General features: G+C 38.3%; 1 protein-coding gene across 1 annotated transcript; it reads left to right on the forward strand.

The window, feature by feature from the left end:
• Nucleotides 1-1516: 1516 nt before the first annotated feature.
• Nucleotides 1517-11363, forward strand: MMGT1 (membrane magnesium transporter 1). The gene is made up of 4 exons (XM_008070222.2): nt 1517-1925; nt 4127-4179; nt 6710-6813; nt 8330-11363. Exons 1-4 carry the CDS (start codon nt 1847-1849, stop codon nt 8445-8447), a joined length of 354 nt encoding a protein of 117 aa, XP_008068413.2. The 5' UTR covers nt 1517-1846; the 3' UTR covers nt 8448-11363.
• The last annotated feature ends 6801 nt before the right edge of the window (nt 11364-18164 follow it).

Raw genomic sequence — 18164 nt, forward strand, 5'->3', positions numbered from 1 at the left:
AAAATTTTGGCTTAGAGGTGATGAAATTGAAGAAGATCCAGAGAAAAATAATGACCATGACTAAAGATTTGGAAGACAGAATCAAGGACAAAAGTTAAAGTTGAGGAAATATGATGAATCTTCTATGTCTTCTTTATTTTTTAGCTTTGAGGAAGCTCAAGTATACCAAAAAATGTTTATAATAAAAGGTTTATCGAAACTTAAGAGTCCACAGGGATTTTGAGCCCAGTTCAAAATAATGAAAGGACTCTGTAGAGATCTTCTCAAATAGCGATACCCTCCCAATTCTTTTCCATAATTTATTCATTTTTCATTCAACAAACATTTGTTGAATTTCTACCTTGTGACAGTGAAAGTTCTAGGCACAGAGAAATCTCTCCCCTCTCAGAGTTTACATTACAGTGGGCAAAGAAAGACAGTAAACAATAGTAACACAACAAACATAATAACTAGGTAAATTATATCGTATGTTAGAGTGTGAGATAAAAATAGAGCAGGATTAGGGGATCAGGAATGGGAATATTGCAAATTTTAAAAGGGTGGTCAGGATAAGCATATTTGAGCAAGAGAGGGTGTGCAAACGGATGCAGCCAAAGTGTAGAATTCTAATAGGGTTAGGGGAAAGAATGGTGATCATACTTTGCATTTACCTTGGGATATGCAGTTTACAAAGCTTTGCTACTCAGTCAAGGGACACTGGAGGAATGGGGTGGATTCTGGAAAAAAGGATGAATTCCGTTTTGACCATTTTAAGTTTGAATTGCCACAAGATCATTCACATGAAAACAAATGTCCAGCAAATAGTCAGAAATGAAGTACTGGAGCTAAGGAGAGATATTTGAGATAGAGGTGATGATTTGGAATCACTACAATATCTATGCTGGCTGAAGCGATGGGAATGAATGAGAGAGCTCCGTCAGGGGAGAGCCGTGTGAAAGGAGGTCAAGGGGAGCTCACTATTGAACTTCTACATTTTCGGGGATGAAGACAAAGAAAAATGGAGAAAAGAGCGTACATTTTATCCTGATCAGAGACAAGGTGAGGCTGCGTTGTTGGCATTTTTAAATTTCGCATTTTAAAATTTCCTCTTTCATTTCTTCCTTAATGTAAACTGGTTCAAGACAAAACACTGCCGCCACTACATGCCTTTGAGCACGAATCTTTCTCCAAACCCTTTTGAAGGTAAGGAGAAGGATTTACTGAGCATCTTCCGCGCGTGCCAAGTGTTTGGGACTCTAAATCCCGGGTTGTTGTCCTCCACACTCCATCTGCCTCCTCGCTTTAACACCCTTGCCTCCTCCCCGCGGTGCTAAATCCCTGAGGGCTGAAGCACAGAATAGGCCTAGAGAAAACAAAAGAGGCACAGCTTGAAGGAAAACCAACACTCATCAACCACCAAAACACAGCTGTCGGTGGTCTATACCCAGTACTTAAGGCCTTTGACCACCGCCTCCAGCCTCGCCCTTCGGCCCCACCCTGTCCTCCCAGAAAGCCCGCCCTCTTCTCCCGCGGCCCGCGCTCATTTGCTGGCGCCCTTCCTCCTGTTTCCCCATTGCTCCCGTTTTTGCCTCTTGGTTTACGCCTCCCCTTAGCTCCGCCCCCCTCAGAGACTGCACGGCGCAGGCTCGCAGGCTCTCGTGAACCTTTTTCCGTGTCGCTTCCCCCTTCTTCCCGTCATTCATGTTTCCGCTTTCTCGAGTCTCTCTGGTTTTTCCACCACTGGGACACTTCGCGCCCAGGACTTCGGTGGCGTCATCTTTCGGCGCCGCGCGGACACCGCAGGTGGAAGAAGAAACAGCTCCGCTGCCCTTCGCTTCTTTTGTTGGGCTGCTGCTCCCTCGGAATCATGGCGCCGTCACTGTGGAAGGGGCTGGTAGGCATTGGCCTCTTTGCCCTAGCCCACGCCGCCTTTTCCGCTGCGCAGCGTAAGTACCTGGGGGACGGGGACAGCTCCCGTGTGGGACCCCAGGGGTGGTGTGTGAGCACACCCGAAGAGACTGTCGGACCGACTGTCCAAGGAGCTGTCATTTGAGACCTTGCAGTTTGGGGTGACCAAGAAAAGCAGTGCAGGGATCCCCAGTCGAAGGTTTGGAGTTTGAAATTTTGGAGAATAGGAAACCTGGGATTGCAGGAAGATTGGAAAGGGGATGTCTGGGAGAGGGTTCCGAGTGGAAGTCTATCCGGGAATCCAGGACAAGTGATGTCAGATCCAGCATGGGGCACATCAGGCAGTGTGGGATTGAGGACTCTGGATGCTCGTGGTCCCATGACAACTGGGTGGACAGTATCTTGGATACTCCTGGACTGTCCAGGCAGAGACTGAGAAGTTAAGTGATTGCACTGTGGTACAGAGGAAAGAGCACTGGACTGGGAGTCTAAAGGATTGGTTGTCAAAAACTTGCTTTACTGCTAAACTTGTGTGACCTTGGGCAAAAGATTTGTGCTACACCCTGCATTATAAAATTCAGTCTTGGGTCACTGGTTGAAACTGCGCTGTGCTTAGGTGCTAGAGATACAGTGATGCCTTGAGGGACTTCAAAGTTTAGTGGAGAAACAAGTGACTCAGTAAGTAATCACAATAAAGTGATACAGATACTGTGCTGAAAGTATATGAGGATGCATGGAAGCAGGGACAGTCATTTTGCAGGGGAGCTGGAGGGTTAAGGAGAGTATCCTAGAGCCTTGCTGCTCGAAGTGTAGTCAACGGGCCAGCATCGTTGGTATCACCTGGGAGCTTGTTAGAAAACACTCAGGCCCCACCCCAGATTGTTGAATCAGAATCTGCTTTTAATAAGATCCCCAGGTGATTTGTATGCACATTAGTTTGAGAAGCACTGTCCTGGAGATGATTAGGATACACTGGAGCACTGTGTCCTTTAAAAATTTTTTATAATAAGCTTTAGCTGTAAAATTATACAGTCATAGAGCAAGGAGGGTCCTTGGAGATCACTGAAGTCAAATCCCTTCATTTTACAGATGAGGAAATGCCTGGTTAAAGGCAGTGTTAGAGTCAGATTAGGCTTCATGCAAACAAGAAATCTAGCTGAGAATGGAACAGACAGAAGGAGGTTAGTCAAGATCTATTTTCGCTATTGGTTTGATTTTTCTTTTACACCTGTCCTTATGACAACTCTGTAAGTTAAAACTTAAGAAATGTCACTAGACACATTCTCTTTTAAGAAAGACTCAATACACATTCACTCAAAGCCATTTGAGCTTTTTAGTCCAAAATGCATTCATAATAGGGATTGTCCTAGGTTCATCTAGCATTAAGATTTTGTATTTTTATGTTTCAGGTGATAAGACTGCCTTGTGGATTTGGCACTACAGTGAAACCTTTATAACACTCATGTTGAGAAAAGAGTAGTAATATTTACCTTTGAGTCTAAATGTGTCATGTCAGTGCAGCAGCAGATATGGCATACTGTGGTGCTGTGGTAGCCTTCATCTTTGCTGTAATGAAATTTGTTATAGCAATGCACCAATCATGTACTGAATCTCATTTCTTCCTCACATTATTCCCATTTTACTGTTGTGAATCTCATAAAAAAAAGTAAACACTGTATTTCTTTGATTCTTAGACACTCCTCCTCCCACTCGGAAATCGAGATACATGTCACAATCACTGAGAGTGTCTTAAATAGAATGAGATTATAGTAAAGTCCAGTAAATTGAAGAGTTGGTACTATGATCTAGGATTATCAGCTTCCAAATCCCGATCCTTTTCTTTTATCCTTTGCTGCCTCCTAAGGTCAGGGCATCAGCAGAATTTTAATTTAAATAATTGTGATTGCTTTGACCACATAGTGAAAGAAACAGTTTGTTTCCGAGATTTCTAGTTTTTCTGTAGTAATGAAAGGAAAATTATACTTAGGTATTTCTACCTTATACTTGTTCACCTATCACTCATACCCATTTATAAGGTAACAAAGTAGGTCATGATGAAAATACAATAGTTAAGATAAGGCTTTAGATAAGGCTTTAGAAGATAGTGGGTTTTGAGGAATCCGGGATTAGCATTACTTTAGGTACATTTAAGTCAGTCACTTTGGTATATTGATTTGCTTGCATTTTAAGAAAGAAAAATGAGCTACAATTTCCTTAATGGTATGCTTCTGGTTTATAGATCGTTCTTATATGCGATTAACAGAAAAGGAAGATGAATCACTGCCAATAGATGTAAGTTGGTCATTTATATTCCATTAAAATATATTGTTAAAATTAGTCACAAGCTCTATGATCGTTTTAACTAATTTTTATTCTCAAGATTTTTCAGACATGAAATAACATCTGTTCTCTATTTTTCATTACTCATCGTAAAACCCAAAGATTTGGACGCCTTACAAGATTTATCTGTTTGATTTCTAGAATGGTAGATGAAATAGTCTTTCTAGAAGTTACTCTGTCTGTAATGTCAGATTATCTTAAACATTGATTATTTGACTTTAATTTTCAGAAAAGTTCCTTTTTATGTAAAGTTTGCAAACAAGCAAAGCTAGCAATACATTATTTAGAGACACATATAGGTGGTCAAACTAGAGAAAAACAGGAAAATGGTTAGTAAGCTGAAATGATATATATTCACAATTTTTATCTTTACTGGATTTGAAATTACAAAAGTAGTAAGTTCTTTGTAACAGAATCAAAAAATAAGTGTAAAAATTAAAACTGACCCCACACAATCAAAACACTATCTCCCCCCGCCCCAAATAAACTGATACTGTTCCTTAGCAATTCTACTTCTACCCTTAACATTTTGGAGTGTAGCAGTTCGGGCTTCTTTCTGTGCAACATTATCTTAATTTATGTATGTATTGTTTATAGTTTTACTAATTAAAACACACATTAAAAAAAATTGCTCCCGAGCATAGTGTCTCACACCTGCTATTTCTGCACTTTGGAGGCTAAGATAGAAGGATCACTTGAGGTCAGGAGTTTGAGACCAACCTGGGCAACAAAGTGAGACTTCGTCTCTACAAAAATGAAATAATTAGCCAGGCGTGGTGGCCACATGCTTGTAGACCCAGCTACTGTGGAGGCTGAGGCAGGAGAATCACTTAAACCCAGGAGTTCAAGGCTGCAGTGAGCTATGATCGTGCCACTGCACTTTGGCCTGACAGAGTGAGACCCTATCCCTTAAATAAATAAATAAATAAATAAATAGTTTTATAATTAGCTTTCTTATTAACAAGTTATCTTGAACACATTTTCATGACAACTCAAAGATAAGTATCTGATTGCATCGTATGAAATAAGTCTTGGTACACTGGTGGTGAAATGTAAACTGGTATTACATATGATAGTAGGTTTTAATGTAGACAGAATAATAGCTTGTGAATAATTTTTACTTTAGTCTCCTATAATTAAGGGTATGGTTGATGAGGCTATTAACTTTTTCTCATCTTTGCTTTGTGATATATACACACACACTCGTTTATGTCTAATAGCTTTTCCTGCGTATAAATTTGAAAATTTGAAAAATACGGAAGATCACAATCAAGAAAATATGTCTGTAATCCCATGTTAGCTAATATTAAACATTCGGGTAGCCCCCTCAGGTTCCCTCCCACTGTGGGAACTTTTCTGTCCTCTCAATAAATCCTACATTCAAAAAATAAAAAATTAAACATTCAACATTTCTGCTTGCTCACCCTCTTTGGAAAGCAATTAGATAATAAAGTTGAACTTGTGCATACTCAGTGTTTCTACTTCTGTGCACCAGGAGACATACTCAAGAATATTCATGTTAATATTGTAAAAGTAACAATCAGGAAACAACCCATATATCCAGCAACAGTAGAACGGATCAAGTATGGTATATTCATATCATAAAATACAAACCACATTGAAAATGAATGGACTACAGCTACATACTATGGCAGGGATGAATCTCAGATAATGTCGAGCCAGGAAAGTTACACACAAAAGAATACATGTGAGTCTATTTAAGTAAAGTGCAAAATGGGCAAAAATAAGCAATACACATTTTAGAGATTTACACATAGCTGGCAAAATTATCAAGAAAAGCAAGGAACTGAATAATACACAATTGGGGACATAGTTAACTGAAAGGGAAAGTAAAGGATATAATTGAAGAGGACACGTGGGATTTGAAAGGTACTTGGAATGTTCTGTTTCTTAAGCTGGGTGGTGGGTAAGTGATCTTTTTATTGCTTTGTTCTTTTTCTTATTTTTTTTCTTTTATTTTTTGAGTCAGGATCTCACTCTCACCCAGGCTGGAGTGCAGTGGGACGATCATGGATAACCGCATCTTTGACCTCTTGGGCTTAGGCGATCCTGCCACCTCAGCCTCCTGAGTAGCTGAATAGCTTTTTGTTTACACTGCACATATATGATTTATGTACTCGATGTGTGATATTTAACAATCATACCATTACAAGGTTCTAATTGGTCTTGGGGGCAGGTAATATTTGATAATTGAGTTCTGAGTGACTCAGTACCATTCAGTGCTCTGTGATTTTATTTGAGCACATCACTAGGTTCATTTATTGAAGCATCAGAAGTATTTTTGCAGCCCCAAATAAAAGATTTTATTGCATCTGAGTCCAAGTCATTTCAAGTGAGAATTGGCTCCCTGATGAGTGGCCCTGAGAGGACTACCTGCTAGAGGCTATAGAGGTGGAGAGAATGTTGTAAATGTTTATATTATTTGTGTGTTATTTAGTAATCACAGTCTTTATACTCACAGATAGTTCTTCAGACACTTCTGGCCTTTGCAGTTACCTGTTATGGTATAGTTCATATTGCAGGGGAATTTAAAGACATGGATGCCACTTCAGAATTAAAAAATAAGTAAGTCTTTCTCTTTTCATAGGCATTGAATTTCATAAGAATTTGCTTTATTCACATAACTTAAAATGTATGCTGGTACATAAATGTTGGTTTTGTTTTTACATTCTGATTATGCAGTTTGTATGAATAATAAGGTCAAAACATTAAGACAGTGTTTAATATTATAGGAAAAATGAAAGTTGATTGCCAGTAGAATAAGGTATTGTGTCTGCTTGTTGCTTCAAATTACTGGTTAGTTGATGGACAGATAGATGCAAATAGATATATAGACAGATAATGCATCTGAAACTCCTTAACCGAGCTCTCTCCCTTTCTCTTTTTCTCCCACCCTTCTTATTTTCCTCCCTCCCTCTTGTCTCTTGTCCCAGTTTAGTCTTTGGAAGAATAAGGGATTTTCTATTTCTTCTTTCACTTGAATCTAGTATGTGACATAAACTCTGTTCTCAGATTCTGGATTAAAAATATATTTGTTGTTCTGCTTTCTTTTTCTCTCTCTCTTTAAAGCTGTTTTCACGAGCTTTGTTCACTTTTCTTTTTCATAGTTTTACTTTCCTAAAATCAGCCTTTAGCTTTGTTCAGTTCCATCTCTGGACTTCACCTACCTTCTGGATCCTGGAAGTGATAGCCCTTTACGATATTTTCTTAGAAGGAGTCACATTAAGCATTTATGTGCTAGAGGAAACTCATCCCCCTCTTTCACTTTTAGTTCATTATTTACATTTTAGATAGTCAAATATCAGGCCCGCTGTTTTGTATAGGGGTATGCTTGGATGTTTAGGTGGGCTGACTTTGAGATTTGAGTTTTTAGCAAAGGAAGCATTTTCCTATTCTTTCCAGGAAAATAATATTTAAAAACAAACACTAAAGGCCATACACCATGGTGTTTGGGAACATTTTTAGACCATATATATATATCTCACTGGAAAAGTAAAGGATACTTCACTATCACCATTGCTCTTACAAAGAGTCTACCAAGAATCACAGGCAAGGGGCCAGGAAAGAAAGAAGTAAAACAGAATGACATTAAGTAAGTGGTAGCACAATATATGTGTTTGGACAATAGCATGTACAGAGGGCCAAAAGGAATTTTTTTGTTGTACTTGAAAGATTCTTGGAAAACAGATCTGTGAAATGATCATATGGATTGAATAGTGAGGGCCAAATGAGAATAATCAAAGGTGCAATGTGTGTGTGGATTTTTTGAGAAACTATTTGGCATGAGCTGCTGTTAGATTTAAAGTTGAACTAGTATTTGTGTTATTATTCATGATTCATAGACATCCCGGAAGGAATGGCTGAATAAAAAACATTCGAGGGCTTTCTGCTGCTTTTCCAGGTTCCCCCTTACCACAGGAAAAAAAGAGATACAGTATTATTATTAACAGTCTGATTTCCTGGATCTATACTCATTAGAAATGTAACCCATAGCAAATTCATAATTTATTAGAAGCCTGCTTATTTTCAAATAGGCTTTTATAAAGGTTTATCTAAAATTGGTGCTTTTTTTCCTTTTAAGGACATTTGATACATTAAGGAATCACCCATCCTTTTATGTATTTAATCATCGTGGTCGAGTACTGTTCCGGCCTTCGGATACAACAAAATTCTTCAAACCAAGATGCATTGCCCTCTAACACATCATTGAAGTTACGAAAACACGAATCACTGCGTCGTTAAGATTTTTACAAATTATAATAACAGGACAGGACACAGAGCTTGGAATATTGGAGTTTGGGGTATAAAGCACTCCCCCCCCATCAGTATTTATATTGATCTTTCAGACCTAACTAAAAAAAACAAAAAACAAAAAACTATGGCCCTTGTTTATACACCATTAATCAAATCATTAATGCACTATGAGTTATCTGTGAAATGAGTTTTCGTTTAGGGAATTTTTGTTACATTTAATACAAATTCACATCCTCTGTAAAAGCCACTGTTCTGAACACATTTCCTTGGAAAATGTTGGTGGTTTTTGTGATTATTTATTTTCTGAGATTTATTTTCTTTTGCGCTACAGTTTTTTGAATTCTTTTGGAAATACTGTATGACGACTACATTTTGGAGCATGAATTATAGCAAAATGGTCTTCAGTTCTTAACAAATGGACTTCCCTAATGAGACCAAAAGGTGACCTATCAGTTTTTCTTGTGTCCTCTAAAATGTGGCTCTGCTGCAGCAGATACTTGCCAGGTTTTAATCTTTCTGTGAATTCTCACCCCACCCTGCTCCCATATACCTTCTAACATCAGCTGTCTTGTTTCATCACTTCTCTGAGGTTCTGTGTGCAGTGAACAATTTTTGTGTCAGAAATTCTTTGTCATAACCAATATATTTAACAAGCTCAGCTTGTTGTAAAACTACTTATATTCTCTTTATCTGTAAAATTTTCCCCTAATTGATCATGTAGTGTAAGAATAGTTGAAGATAGATAGACCTAAAAGACCTTTTGTAACTTCATTATGCTGCCTATGTAGAAGAGGACTAATCATGGAGGAAAGCTGATTACTTGTCATTAGCCAGGTTAACTTATTCAGAGTGTCTGTTTATTTTATACTAAACTCATGAATTAATGAAAATAAAGGAAACTTCTAATTAATTTAAAGGCAGGTTTCGAAGAAATTATGCCAAGTATATTCTACATATTTGGAACTAATAACTTTAATTTTTTGGAAAAGTAAGGTCATTTAAGAAATTGTTTTGTAGCTTCTGATTTATAGCAGGCTTAGTGCTTTCTATCTTCAGTGTATGTTGTTGAAGGTGAGGATGAGGATACAGAGTTGAATATTTTTGGAAACAGTAATTTTACTTTTAAGGAAATTTGGCTAGCTTTTTAATTTATAAAGTTGCAGGAAGCTCAACATTTCTTTGTAGTGAACATTGCTTTTGTTGGAATGTACAGGTATAAAAATACTGCTTTTGTTGAATTGTATAGGTGTAAAGGGAATAACTGTATGCAGGTTTGACAAGGAAATGTGCTTTAAGCAAGAGTCATAAGATGCCCTTGTACTTGATGGCATTTTTTCCCCATTAAAATGAACTTCAACTCTTCTCTTCTGCCTGGTAATACATAGCCCCAAAGCATGAAATTATTTTGTCATTGGGTTTTTATTGTTGTTTAGTTTTGTTTTGTCAACCTAGTCTGTCTGTGGAGATCAAAGTTAGAAACTTGATAACCTAAAATAATTAAGAAATGAATTAAAAGTGTGAAGTCAGAAGTTAAAGTGATGATAATTAAATCACAATCATGTGTGAGAAACAACTCCTTCATCAGACATATCTATTGTTTTCTAAGGTATGACTTGATTTGAGAGAGCCTCTCCTTTGGGGTTGTTTTCCTTTCCTAATATGTTTTTGTAACAATGTTATTGAGATGTAGTTCACATAACTTATAATTAACCCATTTTAGGGTACAATTCAGTGGTTTTTAGTATATTCACAAAGTTGTGCAACCACGACCACAATCAATTTTACATTTTATTACCCCAAAAAGAAGCCTTTAGCAGTCACCTCTCATTTCCTCCCAGTGTTCCTCCAGCCCCTGCAACCACTCATCTACTTCTGTCTCTGTAGATTTGCCTCTTCTGATCATTTCATATAAATGGAATTCTACAGTATCTGGTCTTTTGTGACTGGCTTCCCAAGTATGGTTTTCTATGTGGAGTGATAAGTTCTTATTGCTGAGAAAGGGAGTGGTTGGTAAAATCAATAGATTTAAGGAGGGAGGGCCAGATACCTAACAGGTTTCTCAGTTAATCTTATGCTGAATAGTTTTTCCTTATAGCCAAGCAATCATGATATACTACAACTTGTAATATGTTGGCTAGTCTCTACAATGGATATTGAAATCATTGCCTTCCTGATCGGGAAAGTCTTGTTAAAAGTGATGCCAAATAAGTTGGCAAGTAATTGATAAAGCACTCTTCAGGCATGCCCACCTTTGCTATCAGCTTGTAGACCTCAGGCTAGGTGAGCGCCCCAAGTTTCTTTAATTTACTTTAGTGAGTTTCTGCTGTCTTTTAAAAGTATGAACCATAAGACTAAAGGTGATTTGGGTGTATTGTAACGCTGCTAAATGTATTAAGTGCAGAATTTTATGTATAATATTATGAGACAGTCCATTACTGCCTAGGGTAGTTAAAAAAATGTAGTGATGTGAGCTAGTTAAGCCTGCAGTTGAGTGTGATTTCAGTGACATTCAGAAGTGTGTACCAGTCAAGGTTTTCCAGAATATAGTAAGACTCACTTCTTGATAACCAGGGAACCAGCCAAATTCTATGGGCCCAGCATCAGAAAATACAGATCAGTGAATTGGAGACTGTTATGCTTTGTAACTTCCAAATGATTGTTTCCTAAACATTGTGGCTTATTTCTCAGTGGCATGACAGCATCTTCCTGGTTGTATGTGGCCTGTTTCCATGATGTATTGAGTAGTGTTGTTTGTTGTGAGCATCAATGCCTGTAACACCAAACTAAACATATTTTTTTGGACATGTTTTCTCTCTTTAAATGACCTTGCCCTGTCCAATAAATAAATGATTGTCTCACCCCATTTTTGGTAGTGTTTTTTTGTTTTTTTGTTTTAATCTCATTTTTTCTGCTTCTCTGTCCCCAGAAAAATGTAAAAGCTAATTTTATGACTGTCTTTTTTCCACTGTAATGTGTTTTACTAAATTCAATGGATAATTTATTTCTAATTGTGCATGTACAATCTTATTGCAATTTCATGTTTTTTAATAGTCAAAATAGAATGTATGATCTCATTTCTAAATCATCAAATGCCCTTTGTGTGTAAGAATCGGTTCTTAAGCAGCAGTGTCTAATCACAAATTTGTTACATAGCCAACTGCCATTACAAAATGTCACTTTATACTTAACAGGAAATCATTGTGATTAAAGCATTAGGGTAAAAATCTGAAGTTTAATGAAAATCCAAGGGGGCCGGGTGCAGTGGCTCACACCTGTAATCCTAGCACTTTGGGAGGCGGAGGCAAGAGGATTGCCTGAGCCCACAGGTTTGAGACCAACCTGGGCAATATGGCAAGACCTTGTCTCTACAATTAAAAAAAAAAAAAATTAGCTGGGCTTGGTGGCGCATGCCTGTGGTTCCACCTACTTGCAAGCTTGAGGTGGAAGGATCACCTGATGGGGCTGTGGTGATCTTGAGCATGCCACTGCACTCCAGCCTGGGCAACAGAGTGAGAATCTGACTCAAAAAAAAAAAAAAAAAATCCAAGGGAAAGTTCTAATTCACACAATGTGGCACTTACCTATGGTATTTTGAAAAATAGCATCACCAGTATTCAAACCTACCTAGGAATATCTCAAAATAACCTGCCAATCACATGTTCTTAAAAAGAAAATAAATACATGTGGCAAAAAAATCAGATGGTACTACAGAAAGGCATAAAATTAAAACTTACTCCCTTCTCTCCTATCCTAATATTTCTTTCTAAAGGTAACCAACTTCAGGTGTCTTATATGTTCTCACAGGAAAACAGTTTTTTAATTTGCCAGCAAACATATACTTTAAAAAAGTTTCACATTAATGGAATTAGACTACGGTATATACACTCATATGTACCTTGCTTTTTTTTGCTACCTATTTTATATGACCTTTCTGTATCAACATCTGTAGAAATACCTCATTCTTTTTAATGACTGTGGTATTCTAATGTTTGAATGTGTTGTCATGTTCAAACATTGATGGACTTTTAATTTCACTCTTACTAGATTATATATCAGTGAACATACTTGAACATATAATGAAATTATATATTCAGGGTTAATTCCCAGCAGTATAATGGCTAGATCAGAGGATCTTTTACATTTTCAGTTCAGTAGTTAATGACAAATTGTCCTCTAGAAATCTTTGCCCAGTATGCTTTCACATATGATGTACAATAATGATTATTAACCAGACCCCTGCCAATACTGGATACTGAACTTTTGAAGTCTGATCATCTGAAAGTGAATAAATGGTATCTTGCAATTTAAATGTCTAATGTATTTTAATAAAGGAAATGGAACACATTTTCATGTTTTTTGGTCACTGTTATTTTGTTTTCTGTGAACTGTGTAGTCATGTTCTGTTTTCTTTTACCTGATTTGTTTTTTATTGATTTGTATGAGCTTTTTGTAAGCTAAGAAAATTGGTTTGTTGTCATGTTTAATAATATTTTCCTGAGATTTATTTATGTAGTTAAATTTAGTCTTTATGGCTTCTGGGATTTTGCCTTGCTTAGAAAGGTCTTCTTTGCATTTAGGAATAAATTTAATGTATTTTTCCAGTACTTTTAAGGTTTTTTTTTAACCTTTAAATCTGATTCATTTGGAGTTTGTTTAGGCAGTGGGAGTGAGGTAAGGTTTCAACATTTTTCTCCTTCAAATAGCTGTCTATCCCAATGCCGTTTATTGACTTTTCCATACTGATGGGAAAAACCATCTTCACGCATACATTGAATTTCCACATATCCATTTGCATCTACTTCTGGGCTCTGCAGTCTGTTGCAAAAAATACTAGTCTTTTAATTATTTTGCTATACATTTTTATATTTGGCATCGTTAGTCCATACCTCTTTCTCTTTCAGGACTTTCCCCCCTTGTTATTCTGGCATGTATATTTTTCCAGATAAGCTTTAGTATCATTTTGTCCAAATCTAAAGTCATACTGATAATTTTCCTGAAATTTTATTTTGAAAAGTTTCAAACCTACAGAAAATGTAAGAGTAGTATGATGGACACCAGTATACTTTTCATTTAGGCTCACCATTTCTAACACCTTGCCTCCTTTGCTTTTGCTCTCTCTCAGATGTGATTTTCCCTACTCCTGAATCATTTGAGGTAAGTTGCAGAGTTCATTATCACACTTCATTATATCCTTAAATATGTCAGTGTGCCTTTCCAACAAGAATGAGAGCATTCTCCCCATTTAACCACGATTCTGTTCTCACAAGTAAAAACAACCAACCATCCAATATTGTTTCATATTTCTCCATGTGTCCCCCAAATAGCTTTTATAACTGCCCTCTGCCAAGGTGCACAAATCATGTTGATTAGTGTGTCTCTCTAGTCTCTCTTTTTTTTAGTTGGGGGTCTCTGTCACCCAGGCTGGAGTGCAGTGACATAATCACAGCTTACCACAGCCTCAACCTCCTGGGCTCAGGCAGTCCTGCCTCAGCCTCCAGAGTAGCTGGTACTACAGGTGTGTGTCACCACACCTGGCTAATTTTTATTTATTTATTTATTTTTCTTTGTGTGGAGACGAGTTCTCACTGTGTTGCCTAGGCTGGTCTTGAATTCCTGGGCTCAAGTAACCCTCTTGCCTCAACCTCCCAAAGTGCTGGGATTAAAGGCGTGAGCCACTGTGCCTGGCCTCTAGTCTCTTTTCAACGGTCTAAATGGTATTTTAAAATGGTATTTTCTAAATGAATTTTATTCTTTTTTTTTTTTTTCCTGAGTCGAGACTCACTCTGTCGCCCAGACTGGAGTGCAGTGGCACGCTCCCGGCCGCCGCAGCCTCGACCTGCTGGACTCCGGCAATCCTTCCACCTCAGCCTTCCAAGTAGCTGAAACTACAGGCGTGCGCTACCTCCCTCGGCTACTTTTTGATTTATTGTAGAGATGAGGTCTCGCCAAGTTGCCCAGGCGGGTCTTGAACACGCGGGCTCAGGCAATCCTCTCACCTTGGCCTCCCAAAGTGCTGGGATTACAGGCTGAGCCACCGAGCCCGGCCAATGAATTTTATTCTTTAGAACTATTTGAGATTTATAGAAAAGTTGGGAAGATAGAGTCCCCACGTACCCCACACTCAGTTTCCCCTAATAATATATTAGCATGAGGCACTGTATACAATCAACAAGCCAATTTTAATGCATTATTATTAACTAAAGTTCACACTTTATTCAGATTTCCTTGGTTTTTACCTAGCATCGTTTTTGTGTTCCAGTATCTCATGCAGAGGACCACATTACATTTAGTTATGTCTTGGCTCCTCTTGGTTGTGACAGTTTTTTGGACTTTGCCTGTTTTTGATGATCTTGACAGTTTTTAAGAGTACTGGTTAATTGTTTTATAGACTGCTCCTCTGCTGGGATTTACAAGGGGGACTCAAAAAACTCTGGAATTTATTAAAACATTGTGCATTTATTCTTACATGTTTAAATTTCAGTCGCCTTCAAAGTAGTCTCCGTTTAAAGAATACACCTTTTGAGATGCTTTATCCACTGCTCAAAACAGTTTTTGAACTCATCAATTTTGATGCCTTTTAGTGCGTCTGCTGTTTTTTTGTTTGTTTGTTTGTTTTAACCTCTTCCACATCAGCAAAACGTTTACCTTTGAGGACTTTTTTCTTCTGGGGAAACAAAAAAAGTCGCTCGGGGCAAGATTGGGTGAATAGGGAGGGTGGAACATTGGGGGTCATGCCATTTTTGGTCAAAAACTGCTGAACACAAAGTGTGGTGTGAGCAGGTGTAGAACCAGTCGCCTGTTTACCACAAAAATATCACTGAAGCCGAACGCAGCCTCTCACTACAATACTAGCTGGTACACTGTTGCCAGTGGGTTCCTAGAACACTTACCTCTGGAGGAAAGCCTATACTACAATGGGCCCACCCTCCAAAAAGTAATTCTGCTTTTTGGAGGAGCACCCCTTGTATTTGATGTTTTCCTCATGGCTAGACTGGGTTTGTGTGTGTTTTGGGAAGACCACTGAGATAAAGTTCTAGTCTCATCAAGGACACACATTTATCATCGCAGTTGATGTTAATCTTAATCGCCTGGCTGAGGTAGTGATTGTCAGCATTCTCCACAATAAAGTTACTTTTTTCCCCTTCCTTTCCATACTCTACTTTTTGAAAGGAAGTCACTATGCGCAGCCCACACTTAGTGAGTTATGCTCCACCTGGATGAGTATTGAGTATCTATATAACTTATTTGGAATTCCACTGCACGAGAGATATGTTTCTGCTCCCCCATGTATTAATTTAATTATGAGTCTGGACTCATGGGCATTTATATTTGGGGTTATTATTTAATACCATATTTTGTTGAAATTGTTCTAGTTTTACACATTGGTGACTTTTTTTTTTTTTTTTTGAGTTGGAGTCTCACTCTGTCACCTAGACTGGAGTGCAGTGGCACGCTCCCGGCCACCGCAGCCTCGACCTGCTGGGCTCCGGCGATCCTTCCACTCAGCCTTCCAAGTAGCCAGAACTACAGGCATGCACTACCACGCCCGGCTAATTTTTAAAAATTTATTTACTGTAGAGTGAGGTCTCGAACCCGTGGGCTCAGGCAGTCCATTCGCCTCAATCTCCCAAAATGCTGGGATTACAGGCTTGAGCCACTGAGCCCTGCCCATTGGTGGCTCTTTCAGTGGGCTCCTGTGTCATTTTGACATACCCCATACCATTGTGGATTTTTTTTTTCTTCAGTACAAGATGTTCCAGGTTCATGTTGTATATTTCCTTCCTCAGTCCACAAAACAGTGATTTCTCCAAGGAGCCTGTTTTTATATTTTTATTTTTATTGAAGAATGGTATTATAAACTAAGATCTGGTCATTAGACTACTGATGTTTCATTGGCTCCAGGCCCTTTCAGCAGGCAGAGCAAGGAAATATATGCGTGCATACTAACATGTGCATTTGTACATAAGTATAAATATTTCTGTATGTAACATCTGTATTTCTATTAAGTGAAATATGAGTTCAGAATGATGTTCAGTTCATTAGCACATAGACCATCCTAAGCTCTTCCTCTTGCTTATCTATAAACTCTCACTCAAACTGAGAAACCTGACTCCTACCATTTGATATTCACATACTAGGATTGTTGAATTCCAGTGTACATGTAAAGTGGTTTTGGAATTGTTAACCCATTGACCCATGAGAAACAACTTTATCAACTAGAGCACAGTGATTATGGTTTTCACCATCTGTTTTTTACCATTAGTTTTACAGACTCTACTCGTTTCCAAAGTTTCTTAGGTCAATATCTTTTCCCCCAGCCTCTTCAGTGAGGTTGCTTCATAAATTTATAATAAAGTTAGATTGGTTTGTCACAGTCTACATTCTATTATGGTGTTCCCCTGACCTCCTAGATTACTTTTTTAAAAATTGTGAGCCAGGGGCGGTGGCTCACGCCTGTAATCCCAGCACTTTGGGAGGTGGAGGTGAGAAGATTGCCTGAGCTCAGCGGTTCGAGACCAGCCTGAGCAACATGGTGAGACTTCGTCTCTACAATATGTCATAAAATTAGCTGGGCATGGTGGTGCACACCCATGTGGTTCCAGCTACTGGGAAGACTAAGGCCGAAGGACCGCCTGAGCCCAGCAGGTTGAGGCTGCAGTGGCTGTGAGCATGCCACTGCACTCCAGCCTGGGTGACAGAGTGAGAGACTCCAACCAAAAAAAAGAAAAGTCGTATATATTAAGTTTCACTTTTTGTGCTCTAAAAGTTCAATGAGATTTGACAGATCCATAATGTTATGTATCCACAAGTGCATTATCACATAGAATAGTATCACAGCCCTAAACATCCCTGTGCCTCACTTATTCATTTCTTCTTCCCTTTTCCCTGAGTACCTGGTGACCACTGATATTTTTGCTGTCTCTATAGTCTTACCTTTTCCAGAATATCATATAGTTGGAATCATACAATATTTAGCCTTTTTAGACTGGCTTCTTAGCAATATGCTTTCAGGGTTCCTCCACATCTTTCCATGGGTTGATAGCTCATTTCTTCTTATCTCTGAATAAAACTTTATTGTATGGATGGTCCCACAGTTTTTTTTTTAATCCATTCACCTATTGAAGGATATCTTGGTTGCTCCCGTTTTTTGTTGATTATGAATAAAGCTGCTATAAACATTCACATGCAGATTTTTGTGTGGACACAATTTTTCAAATTAATTGGGTAAATACTGAGGAACACAGTTGCTGGATCATATGATAAGATTATGTTCAGCTTTATAAGAAATTGTCAAATTGTCTTCCAAAGTGGTTGTACCATTTCGTATTCCCATCAGCAATGAGTGAGAGTTCCTGTTGTTCCACATCCTCACCAGCAATTGGTATTATTAGTTTTTAAATATTAGCTATTCTAATTGGTATGTAGTGCTATTTCCTTGTTTTAATTTGCAATTCCCTAATGGCAAATGATGTTGAGCATTTTAAATTTAGTTTTTATTTTTTTGAGTCAGGGTCTCACTCACTCGTCCAGGCTGGAGTACAGTGACATGACTATGGCTCGCTGGAGTCTTGACCTTCCCAGCTCTGATGATCCTTCTGCCTTCGCCTTCTGAGCAGCTGGTACTACAGGCACGTGCCACCATGCCTGGCTAAGTTTTTGAT

The sequence above is a fragment of the Carlito syrichta genome, unplaced genomic scaffold, assembly GCF_000164805.1.
Source record: "Carlito syrichta isolate Samal-C Ts95f unplaced genomic scaffold, Tarsius_syrichta-2.0.1 Scaffold313184, whole genome shotgun sequence".
Lineage (NCBI taxonomy): Eukaryota > Metazoa > Chordata > Mammalia > Primates > Tarsiidae > Carlito > Carlito syrichta.